Raw genomic sequence first — 12,465 nt, 5'->3', positions numbered from 1 at the left:
CAGCATAAGTACAGTGGGGCAAAAAAGTATTTAGTCAGTCAGCAATAGTGCAAGTTCCACCACTTAAAAAGATGAGAGGCGTCTGTAATTTACATCATAGGTAGACCTCAACTATGGGAGACAAACTGAGAAAAAAAAATCCAGAAAATCACATTGTCTGTTTTTTTATCATTTTATTTGCATATTATGGTGGAAAATAAGTATTTGGTCAGAAACAAAATTTCATCTCAATACTTTGTAATATATCCTTTGTTGGCAATGACAGAGGTCAAACGTTTTCTGTAAGTCTTCACAAGGTTGCCACACACTGTTGTTGGTATGTTGGCCCATTCCTCCATGCAGATCTCCTCTAGAGCAGTGATGTTTTTGGCTTTTCACTTGGCAACACAGACTTTCAACTCCCTCCAAAGGTTTTCTATAGGGTTGAGATCTGGAGACTGGCTAGGCCACTCCAGGACCTTGAAATGCTTCTTACAAAGCCACTCCTTCGTTGCCCTGGCGGTGTGCTTTGGATCATTGTCATATTGAAAGACCCAGCCACGTTTCATCTTCAATGCCCTTGCTGATGGAAGGAGGTTTGCACTCAAAATCTCACGATACATGGCCCCATTCATTCTTTCATGTACCCGGATCAGTCGTCCTGGCCCCTTTGCAGAGAAACAGCCCCAAAGCATGATGTTTCCACCACCATGCTTTACAGTAGGTATGGTGTTTGATGGATGCAACTCAGTATTCTTTTTCCTCCAAACACGACAAGTTGTGTTTCTACCAAACAGTTCCAGTTTGGTTTCATCAGACCATAGGACATTCTCCCAAAACTCCTCTGGATCATCCAAATGCTCTCTAGCAAACTTCAGACGGGCCCGGACATGTACTGGCTTAAGCAGTGGGACACGTCTGGCACTGAAGGATCTGAGTCCATGGTGGCGTAGTGTGTTACTTATGGTAGGCCTTGTTACATTGGTCCCAGCTCTCTGCAGTTCATTCACTAGGTCCACCCGCGTGGTTCTGGGATTTTTGCTCACCGTTCTTGTGATCATTCTGACCCCACGGGGTGGGATTTTGCGTGGAGCCCCAGATCGAGGGAGATTATCAGTGGTCTTGTATGTCTTCCATTTTCTAATTATTGCTCCCACTGTTGATTTCTTCACTCCAAGCTGGTTGGCTATTGCAGATTCAGTCTTCCCAGCCTGGTGCAGGGCTACAATTTTGTTTCTGGTGTCCTTTGACAGCTCTTTGGTCTTCACCATAGTGGAGTTTGGAGTCAGACTGTTTGAGGGTGTGCACAGGTGTCTTTTTATACTGATAACAAGTTTAAACAGGTGCCATTACTACAGGTAATGAGTGGAGGAAAGAGTAGACTCTTAAAGAAGAAGTTACAGGTCTGTGAGAGCCAGAAATCTTGATTTTGTTTCTGACCAAATACTTATTTTCCACCATAATATGCAAAAAAAAAATGTTAAAAATACAGACAATATGATTTTCTGGATCTTTTTTTCTCAGTTTGTCTCCCATAGTTGAGGTCTACCTATGATGTAAATTACAGACGCCTCTCATCTTTTTAACTGGTGGAACTTGCACTATTGCTGACTGACTAAATACTTTTTTGCCCCACTGTACATGTGGGGGTTCCCTAGCAACCAGGCAACCCACCACATGTTCTTAGTAAATCATTCAGCTGCGGCAGAGAAAACTAAATCTCCGAGCACTAAAAAAATACTCAGAGGACACCCGAGTGTGCACGGAAACTCTCGAGTAACGAGTATATTCGCTCATCACTATTATTTTTGATTGCTTGCAGGAGACATGGGCGTCAGGGATTAGGTGTTTGGCGAGTATGTACTTTGTATGTGAATATGTCTGTATGGGAGACTACTCTCCCATCATCCGCTCATGCGGTCTCTTGTTATATGTGACAGCAGACATAGTCAGATGGGAGTAGTAGTCCTATCAGACCACACTAAGTGCAATCACTATGGGCTGTTCGTCGCATGGGTACACGCACGCACGCACGCACACACCCACCCACAGACAGACACTCGCGTACCCTTCTCCCGCACACTTATCCTCCACCATTTTTGAGAGGTGTAGAAGTCTCATGATGAATTGGGACTGGCTTTATTACAGTGTATAACTGCAGTTTGGAGTGAGTACAGTACCACTTTCAGCATCTTGTGAATGGCACTGAACCCCTCGCTGTTTGCACTGTGACTGCTGTGTTTGGAGTATAAAAAAGAATGCATTGACTACAGCCTGACATCACAATTTTCTGTAAATGCACTCTGTGAACTAGCCACCGGGTATTCTTTTGGATCTTATAACTGCACTTTTACATGCTACAGTGGGTCATCAGGCTTCATTTAACAATTGCTGTATCTGTGGGAGCTTTTTCTCCAGTAACTGAAAGATTTGAGAAAGCTCATATTCCACAGCGGGTGTCTGTCCTTGCCTTGGCAGGTGTGTCTGCGACAATGGAGGCAAAAAGTAAGATCCCTGCCGGCGCAAGAATGCTTTTCAATAAAGTAAATGAGAGAATAAAGGGTCTAAACCAATTTAAATTGACGTGGGGAAGTCACCCCTTCTTTAACAATTTCCCTTTTGGAAAACTGGAAAAAAAAATCTCAAAACTGTAACAGCTGTCTCCATGGCTGGTCAGCAGGCGGAATAAAAGGAGCATCATTGTTTCTGTCGAAGGCAGCAGGAAAACCTGAGCTCTCATGTGGAACATTTCCCTTGTTTGAAGTTGGGATTGAGGTATGTGGCCTGTAAAAGAATCATTCACCCTGGTGTTGAAAAGCGAAGAACCAGTCTGTGCAGTGTGGCCGCCCCACCGAGGACAGTACAACCCCTTCGTTTTGGGAGCTGTGAGCAATGTCCTATGTTAACGATGCAGTTATGAGATGGATCAGCTTATTTAAGTAATTTCTCTCTAGTAAATTCATATTTTTCACCTTTTCTATTTCAGGTGTATTGAACAAAAATTCAAGCGCTGTCCTCCACTTCCAACCACCAGTGTCATTATAGTATTTCATAATGAGGCCTGGTCGACCCTCCTCCGCACAGTGTACAGTGTGTTACACTCATCGCCTGCCATTCTCCTGAAAGAGGTCATTCTAGTAGATGATGCTAGTACAGATGGTAAGTAAAGTCACTAATGTCACTCTGATTAGTCACCACTGCTATGGGTAACCCCAGAACTCTCTTGTGTGAATCCAATGAAATTGATATATTAAACACTGTCTGCCATTTTGTTAGAATCCTCCATGGCCATTACTATAAATGGTTATTGGAGATGATCGAGTCTTTTGAAGTTCGAAATTGCCAGGTTCAGCATTATTTATTTATTTTTTTACGGTAATTTGTTTTGCTGCATAAATGACAAAATAATAAATGCTAGGTAAGCACATGCACAAAAAGCCAGCTCCTGCAACAGGGAGCTGTTTTAGTGTGATGTGTACAGATGTAAAACACACATGCGAGTAAAATTTTGTAAGGTACACCGTTGTAGTTACATTTCTGGATTGTAGGGAATTTTGTTTTCTAGCTTTTAAAAAATGATTATTTACCCATTCACAAAAACGATTGCACAAATTCCTTAGTCACCTTTTGACCGGCAAGCACACCATCTGACATGGGTTTGATTTTTTTTCTTTTGTAAAAACTATTGTGCTGTCTTGCTTTTAGTGCATTAATAATTTTTAAAAATAGGACCATTCAAATTCAGCAGGGCAGATGCCAGCTATACCACATCGCTAATTAATCACACTGTCAGTGCTGCTGGATGCCGATCGCTGCAGTGTCACTCTTTCGTCATGTGGTCGCTGGAGAGCTGTCACACAGACAGCTCTCCAGCGACCAACGATGCCGAAGTCCCCTGGTAACCAGGGTAAACATCGGGTTACTAAGAGCAGGGCCGCGCTTAGTAACCCGATGTTTACCCTGGTTACCATTGTAAATGTAAAAAAAACCAAACACTACATACTTACATTCCGGTGTCTGTCGCGTCCCTCGCCGTCACCTTCCCTGCACTGTGTAAGCGCCGGCCGTAAAGCAGAGCGGTGACGTCACCTGTTGTGAATTCTGTGGCTGAATTCACTCCTGTGGTCACAAGTGGTACTGCAGCTTCTGAGCTTTCTCCCTCAGGTGTTCTGGTGAGCTCGTTAACTGCTTCATTACTTAACTCCGCCTGATGCTGCTATCCTTGCTCCTTGTCAATGTTTCAGTGTTGGATCTGAGCTTCTCCTGATTGTTCCTGTGACCTGCTGCTCTGTATAGCTAAGTGCTTTTTGCTTTTTTGTTGCTTTTTTTCTGTCCAGCTTGTCTTTTGTTTTGCTGGAAGCTCTGAGACGCAAAGGGTGTACCGCCGTGCCATTAGTTCGGCACGGTGGGTTTTTTTTGCCCCCTTTGCGTGGTTTTGCTTTAGGGTTTTTTGTAGACTGCAAAGTTCGCTTTACTGTCCTCGCTCTGTCCTAGAATATCGGGCCCCACTTTGCTGAATCTATTTCATCCCTACGTTTTGTCTTTTCATCTTACTCACAGTCATTATATGTGGGGGGCTGCCTTTTCCTTTGGGGAATTTCTCTGGGGCAAGTCAGGCCTATTTTTCTATCTTCAGGCTAGCTAGTTTCTTAGGCTGTGCCGAGTTGCCTAGGTAGTTGTTAGGCGCAATCCACAGCCGCTTTTAGTTGTGTTTAGGATAGGATCAGGTGTGCAGTCTACAGAGTTTCCACGTCTCAGAGCTCGTTCTTGTATTTTTGGGTATTTGTCAGATCACTGTGTGCGCTCTGATCGCTAAGCACACTGTGTTTCTGGATTGCCTTCATAACACCTGTCATTAGCAAACATAACAGTCACCGCTGTGCTCTGCTTTACGGCCGGCCGGCGCTGACACCGTGCGGGAAGCTGACAGCGAGGGGACGCGTGTTGTGAATTCTGCTCTTGGGCTCCCTCCGGTGGTTATGAGTGGTAGTGCTGCGGTAGTTGGATCACAGCATTTATCAGGTGTATCTATTTTTTGCAATTTGGGCTGGGCTATATAGCCTTGCTTGATCCTTTAGTCAGTGCCAGTTGTCCATTGTTTATGGAGGATTCACATCCCTTCTGGTCTCTCCTGTTCGCTGTGCTTTTCTTCAAAGATAAGTCCTGGCTTTGTTTTTGCTGTCCACCTGCTGTGGACCTTCTAATTCTGTGCATTTTTCATGTTTGGTCTTGTCCAGCTTGTTGTGAAGGATTTTTTGCAGCCTAGCTGTGTCTCTGGAGATGCAGATATACCCTCCATGTCTTTAGTCAGATGTGGTGTTTTGTATTTTCTGTGGTGGATATTTTCTAGTGTTTTAATACTGACCGCATAGTACTCTGTTCTATCCTTTCTTTTTAGCTAGTATGGCCTCCTATGCTAAATCCTGATTTCATGTCTGCGTATGTTATTTCCCTCTCCTCTCACAGTCAATATTTGTGGGGGGCTGTCTGTCCTTTGGGGATTTTCTCTGAGGCAAGATAGGTTTCCTGTTTCTGTCTTTAGGGGTAGTTATTTCTTAGGCTGTGTCGAGGGGTCTAGGGAGCGTTAGGTACCCCCCACGGCTGCTTCTAGTTGCGCTGCTAGTTCAGGGTTTGCGGTCAGTACAGGGACCACCTTCTCCAGAGCACGTCTCATGCTGCTCCAAGGCCACCAGATCATAACAGACGCGACAGACACCAGAATGTATGTATGTAGTGTTTGTTTTTTTTTTACATTTACAATGGTAACCAGGGTAAACATCGGGTTACTAAGCGCGGCCCTGCGCTTAGTAACCCGATGTTTACCCTGGTTACAAGTGAAGACATCGCTGAATCGGCGTCACACACGCCGATTCAGCGATGTCAGCGGATGATCCCTCGACGAAATAAAGTTCTGGCCTTCTAGCTCCGACCAGTGATCTCACAGCAGGATCCTGATCGCTGCTGCGTGTCAAACACAACGATATCGCTATCCAGGACGCTGCAACGTCACGGATCGCTATCGTTATCATTCTAAAGTCGCTCAGTGTGAAGGTACCTTTATTCACACACTACTACTACTACTCAACTTCATTGTTGCAGTTATTTGTATTGTATTGAAGAGCTGTGATGTACTCTTCACAATTGCCCTAAACAAGCTGCTGCTTTCACTGCTTAGGCTTTTATACAGATGACAATAGTAACTCCTGATTGGTTGCTCTATACCGTGTGATGTGATGGCTACAAGGCATTATGGGGAAGATCACCCCCTGAGGTCATATCAGACTTTTGTGGCTGATGCAATCTTCCGCAATGTGTAAAATGGTGGTTTGCATTTTTTGGAAGAAAATTTGCGCGAGTCACAAATTGTTCATTTTTCCAGGACTTCCCAATGTCAAATAATTTAACTAAAGCTCAATTCACATCAAATAGATTTGTTCATCTATAATAGCTTTAAATTCGGGTCTGTTGAATAAAAATATTTCACTGTACCAAAAAAAAGATTTGTGTATTAGGCAATTAGACTCCTGCTCTCCTCTTACCAGTACTGATATCTATGTGAGATGAGTGATTTTGATTGTTGGCCATCACCAACTACTATACATTTAGTCAGCTTGTTGACTAGTTGCAGAGGTGTACATAGAAATTATGGGGCCCCATAGCAGAAGTTCTAAATCCCACCTCCACTCTCTACCCCCCACTTCCCAGAAAAAAAAAATTGGTGGCTTAGGCTACTTTCACACTAGCGTCGTGTGACGTACGTCGCAATGCGTCGTTTTGGAGAAAAAACGCATCCTGCGGGCAACTTTGTAGGATGCGTTTTTTCTCCAAAACAACGCATTGCGACGTACGTTACACGACGCATCTGTCGTTTTGGCGGACCGTCGGCACAAAAAAAGTTGCATGTTACTTTTTTTTGTGCGTCATGTCCGCCATTTCCGACTGCGCATGCGCAGCCAGAACTCCTCCCCCTCCTCCCCGGACCTTACAATGGGGCAGCGGATGCGTTGTAGAACTGCATTCGCTGCCCCCGTTGTTCATTTTTTTTCGCAGTTTGTGTCGGTACGTCGGGTTGACGCATGGCGACGGCCCCGTACCGACGCTAGTGTGAAAGTAGCCTTAGGTAATGTCACAGCCAGTGTCAAAGAAAAAGAGAAGGACATTTTATGATACTTTTAGTTTTGCCGCTAATGAAGCCACTCTGTGTTTTCAACCACTACAATAACCCTTTAGCTGCTCCCCCATTAAATATGCTCCCCTAAACACACTATGATAACCCCAAAATGAATTATTTTACAGGCACAGTATGATTCCCACTAAGCTTCTCCACACACGGAGGCCCCTACAGTCTTATGACACCGTATGGAGGTCATCCACACAGTATAATGGCCTCTCACCATTTGCTCCCAACACTTCATGATGGCCCCACATTCCCTATACACACAGCATGATGGCTCAACAGTATATCGAACACAGGTAAAAAGACCGCCTCATACTCCAGTTGACTTAAGCTAGGTGAAAAATTATTATTCTCAGCAATACATCATCCTGAAAACATAAAATACTCTGCACGTAGTTTTCACATTAAAGGGTCTTTAAAGGAGCTACTGCTGTGCGAGTATGTATGTATGTATATGTGTATATATATATATATATATATATATATATATATATATATATATATATATTTCTACTGACTGTAATCCAGAGGATAAACAGTCGCACTCAGAGTCTCATATAATTTGCAAAATAAGGATTTATTTCAATCACCAGATAAAGGAAATTGCTTCACCACAGTAGAGAAATTCAAAGGTGGGTGGTAGTGGATCTGCAAGGGAGAGTGCGGGATATGGATGGAGAGCGGGGCTGAGGAGGGATAGAGCCAGACGGCGTGTGGAGAGCGGGGCTGTGGAGGGGAGAGTAGGACTGATGGAGAGCGGGGCTGCGGAGGGATAGAACGGGACGGCGGAGGGAGACAACGGGGCTGTGGAGGGAGAGAGCAGGACAGCACTTAGTTACTATGCCCGGGCAACGCCGGGCTCTTCAGCTAGTGTTAAACTTTTTTTTAAAATTGTAGAAATGCACTTTTTTTTTTTTTTTTGCAGTTTTGCCATTCTTGGAATTGTTTTCCAGTACACTGTGGTACAATCAATGGTGGCATTCAAAAGTCCAACTCTTCTCACAAAAAACAAGCCCTCATATGGCTATATTGACGGAAAAATAAAGTTATGGCTCTTGGAAGGGGCGGAAAAAACGAAAACCGGGAAAGTGTCCCAGGGGTGAAAAGGTTAACATGGATGGTATTGTGGTTGGCCTGTTTAAACAGGCCATAAAAAATAATGCTGATTGGCTACATGCAGGCCAATCAGCAGTCAATTAACAGCCTTGTCCATCAGTCTATGTGCAGATAAAATTAAACAACTTCCGACCAGTACCATGTTCGACCTGTATTTAATAGGCAAACTTCACTGCATATGCGTACTGAATGATGAGTATTGGACTGTTCTGTGCGCATAGGCTGCCATTGTTCTCACCAGTGCAGGTCCTTTTTACATGTGCTGCTGAAAATTATGTTTTTGGCAAACCAAAAGATCTTTTCACCCAACGAAAGAGTGCTTTGTTTATTCGTTGGATGATCGGCAACCTGTTTACACTGCAAGAATATTGTGGAAAAAAAAGAAAAAGGAAAAAAAAGAGCATTACTAGGAACGATCGTTCACATTAATTGTGCAGTGAGGCAGCATATATGCAGCATAACTTGCAAAATGTAATTTATCCTAGAAATTGATTATTGCTACTACTTTAGTATAATTTTATCACCAGGAACTCCATGAACGATCTGGTTATCTCACATTTGTAATGAAGTGAATGACTCCTCTAGGTCTGCCAGGGCCTCTCTGACAAGTGCGGTTTATCTAGCAGCCAGTGTACCTGAGATGATTAAAGCTATCCTATTTCCAGAATTAGTTGGTGACAAAAGATTTCATTTTCTAATTTTGCTTCCCCGTAGAACATAATGAACGGAAAGTCATTTCTGTTTCCAGATGGATTTAATTTTATATAATACTTTAAATTTGTAAACTTCGTTGACGGCAAGATAATGCTGAAGGCAATTTTCATACCTTTTTTTTTTTATGCTGTGAGATTTGGAAATGATACAATATTGGAAATTTACCATACTTAGAATATTATTCATATTGTTCTAAAATATATGCATCTTCTTTATAGAGTTCACTTGGACTTTGCTCATAGTCCGTGAGAAGCTTAGATGTTTGATTTGAAGACCTGTATATAACCTATTTAACGTCTTTCCATCTACAGATTATCTGAAGGAGGAGTTGGACATCTATGTAAGGTCTCTACAGATTGTAAAAGTTGTGCGACAGCAGGAGAGGAAAGGCTTAATCACCGCACGATTGCTGGGCGCCAGTGTTGCTACTGGGGAGGTGCTGACCTTCTTGGATGCCCATTGTAAGTCAAATTATATCTGCTACATTACTTATAATGGTCAGGCTGAACCCACTCCACACAGGGCAAGTGCCGGCTGTGTTATACCGCCTGCTTCTGCGCCTAACAGCAGTGATTGGAGCTAACTCTGATCTCTGCTGTTTACCAATTTAACTGCCACTGTCAATTACTAAACACAACCCCTTACGTAACATTTGGGAATTGATGTAATCATGCTGACCCAAAGAATCATGTCTGATATTTATCATACAATAAAAACCACAAAAATGAAACAAAACAATAGTGGAATTGGGGAGGGAGGTGGGGAGTTTCTACCACTTTACTCTATTTTTAGTCATTTCTTTTCCCATTTTTCAGTACATCAGTACAGCATATAGTAAAATGCAACGGATCATTCCAAATTACAATTACTTTTGCTCAAAAACAAGCCTTCATATCAAATTGCTATGTCGATGAACAAATATGATTCCTGAAAGAGGGAAAAAATTAAAATTGTTTGCGTCCTAAGGATGAACTGCAGTATTATTCCTCTTTTTCTCTTCTATTATCTATATCACCTTCAGCTAGAAAAACATAAAAGCCGTCCATACGAAATTGCAACATCACCAAAAAATTGGGCAAAAAACTAAATTTAAATTGATTTTAATCCATTTATTGTAATTAGAGATGGGTGAACCCATATAAACCCATATATAATTTATAAAAACAGCATGGGGACCCCTCTATTCTTGATAACCAGCCTTGTTGAAGCTGACAGCTGAGGGTTGCAGCCCCCAGCTGTGAATTTTGCCTGGCTGGTTATCAAAAATACAGGGGAACCCATGCATTTTTTTTTTTTTTTATTATTTACAGTGCAGGAGTTAGCTGATGAATACTCCTATCAGCCGCTCCTGCTCTCGCTGTTATTGGCGGCAGCAGGCGTCGGATGATGGGAGCAGTAGTCCCATCAGCTGACACCAGTGACCGGAGGTAAACTTTATAGCTCTTATCACAGCTGAGCGCTCACGCTGTCTTTTGACAGCACAGGAACTGCAGCTGTCTGACCGGTGGGGATGATTTCACCACTGATCAGAAGCGGTGCTTGCCGACCTGCCATGCACATGATAGCACGGCAAGCACTGAATGTTCGGGACCCAAATTCAAGTTAATGTACTGTTCTGGTACACGAACCCAAACTTTTTGTAACTGTTCAGCCGAACCCACCGCACCCGAATATCCAGGTGTCCGCCCATCTCTAATTGTAATCTGTCTCTTGTGACTTCCTAATCTGACAAATACTTTGTACACTAAAGGGGTTGTAATGATAAAACAATTTTCACCTGACCACTGAATAGGTGACACCTTATATATCGGTAGGTGTCCAACCACTGGAACTTGCATTGATTGGCAGAAGTGAAGCTTACCGCTGCTTCTTTTATTTTCTATAGCACTAATGTTAAATGTCAAGTCCAGCATTTGATAGCCCGATAAGAAGTGAATGGAGTGGCGGTCGAGCATCTGCATTACTGCCCTATTCTAGCCAGGATAAAAGTTCCCTTTTCTGCCAATCTGTGCTGATTGCAGCAGTTGGAGCCCCACCGATCTAGACATTATTGTCTATCCTGAAGACCGGTGATAACTTGTATAAATCGGATCCCCCCATGCTTTAAGTGAGCAAGGTATAATAAATGGTAAAGTTATACATGGTTACGTTGTATTTTTTTTGCCATGGTAAGCTGTTTGGTTCTTAGGGCTCACATTAATTAAATGTCAACATAAAATGTAGACGTACGACAGATTTTATATGTATGATTAATTATGTTCCATGTGTTGGTAATTTGTGAAGTAATGATTAAAAGTCAATATTTGTCTGAATGTAAATTGTGGTATATTACAAGATTACCTGTGTAAGAACGGGGGAGGGAGTCGTTTTATGTATTGCCCAGGGACAAATGGTTTTGTAAGTACTCAGTAAAGTGAAACCTGTTTTTCTTTGCATTTTGTTTCCTCATTCTTTGTGTTGCCTAACAACATAGGATAAGTTTAGTCATTGAGATTTGTCTTCGTTGCCGTAATATTGTGAGTTGCTGCTTGGTTGGACAATAGAACAATGAGGATAGAGACTGAAAATGCCACGTAACCGAACAGCTTCCCTACTACTGAACCACTCCTTTATCCCCTGTGACGTAATCCTGTGATAGCTGTTATCCGAGAGATTGCCTATCATTGCTTTCATAACGATATTAGCTTATTCTGTTCACCAAAAAGATCAGGCTCTTTTTAATAATTGACTAAGCATCTTTTTGCACTGCTTTTATACTAAAGACCCCCATACACAGCCAACTAATGTTAGCTGAACCCAATGATATCAATAATAATAATAATAATCTTTATATAGCGCCAACATATTCCTCAGCGCTTTACAGTTAAACAGTTTCAAACACAACAGTCAAAAATAACAGCGTTAACAATAATATAATAATTAAAGCAAAATAAAACAACCCTGCTCGTGAGAGCTTACAATCTACAAAGAGGTGGGGTAGATACAAAGTACAGGTATGTAGTTACAATGATGTATTTACAGTGAAGGTCCAGCCATCTTCAGGGGGTGGGAGATAGGTGGATATAGTGAATGGGCTGCATACGCACTTACACATAAAATAACTGATTAGAGAACATGATAGGCTGCTTTGAACAAATGTGTTTTGAGGGAGCACCTAAAACTCTGCAAGTTGTGGCTGGTCCTAATTTCTTGGTAGAGCATTCCAGAGGATTGGTGCAACGCGGGAGAAGTCTTGGAGTTGGGAGTGGGATGTACGGACTAGTGCAGAGGTTAGTCGAAAGTGGTTTGCAGAATGCAGTGGTCGGTTGGGCCGATAGACAGAAATGAGGGAGGAGATGTAAGGGGTTGCCGCACTGTGGAGAGCTTTGTGGGTGAGAACAAGTACTTTGAATTGGATCCTATAATGAATGGGCAGCCAGTGTAACAACTGTCGAAGAGCGGACACGTCTGAGTACCGATTAGCCAAGTGGATGACCCTG

At 42.6% G+C, this 12,465-nt stretch overlaps 1 protein-coding gene across 1 annotated transcript in view; it reads left to right on the top strand.

Moving 5' to 3' along the window:
• The window catches only part of GALNT6 (polypeptide N-acetylgalactosaminyltransferase 6), an 88,955-nt gene that overhangs the window by 46,803 nt on the left and 29,687 nt on the right, over positions 1-12,465 (top strand). Inside the window, exons 3-4 of the mRNA XM_069758636.1 lie at positions 2,966-3,138; positions 9,298-9,447. Coding sequence (XP_069614737.1) covers positions 2,966-3,138; positions 9,298-9,447 — 323 coding nt within the window. The remainder of the gene's footprint in view (positions 1-2,965; positions 3,139-9,297; positions 9,448-12,465) is intronic.

The sequence above is a fragment of the Ranitomeya imitator genome, chromosome 3, assembly GCF_032444005.1.
Source record: "Ranitomeya imitator isolate aRanImi1 chromosome 3, aRanImi1.pri, whole genome shotgun sequence".
In the NCBI taxonomy this organism is placed as follows: Eukaryota; Metazoa; Chordata; class Amphibia; order Anura; family Dendrobatidae; genus Ranitomeya; species Ranitomeya imitator.
Note: the sequence above shows the minus strand (reverse complement) of the source record. Positions and strands in the feature narration are given on the sequence as shown.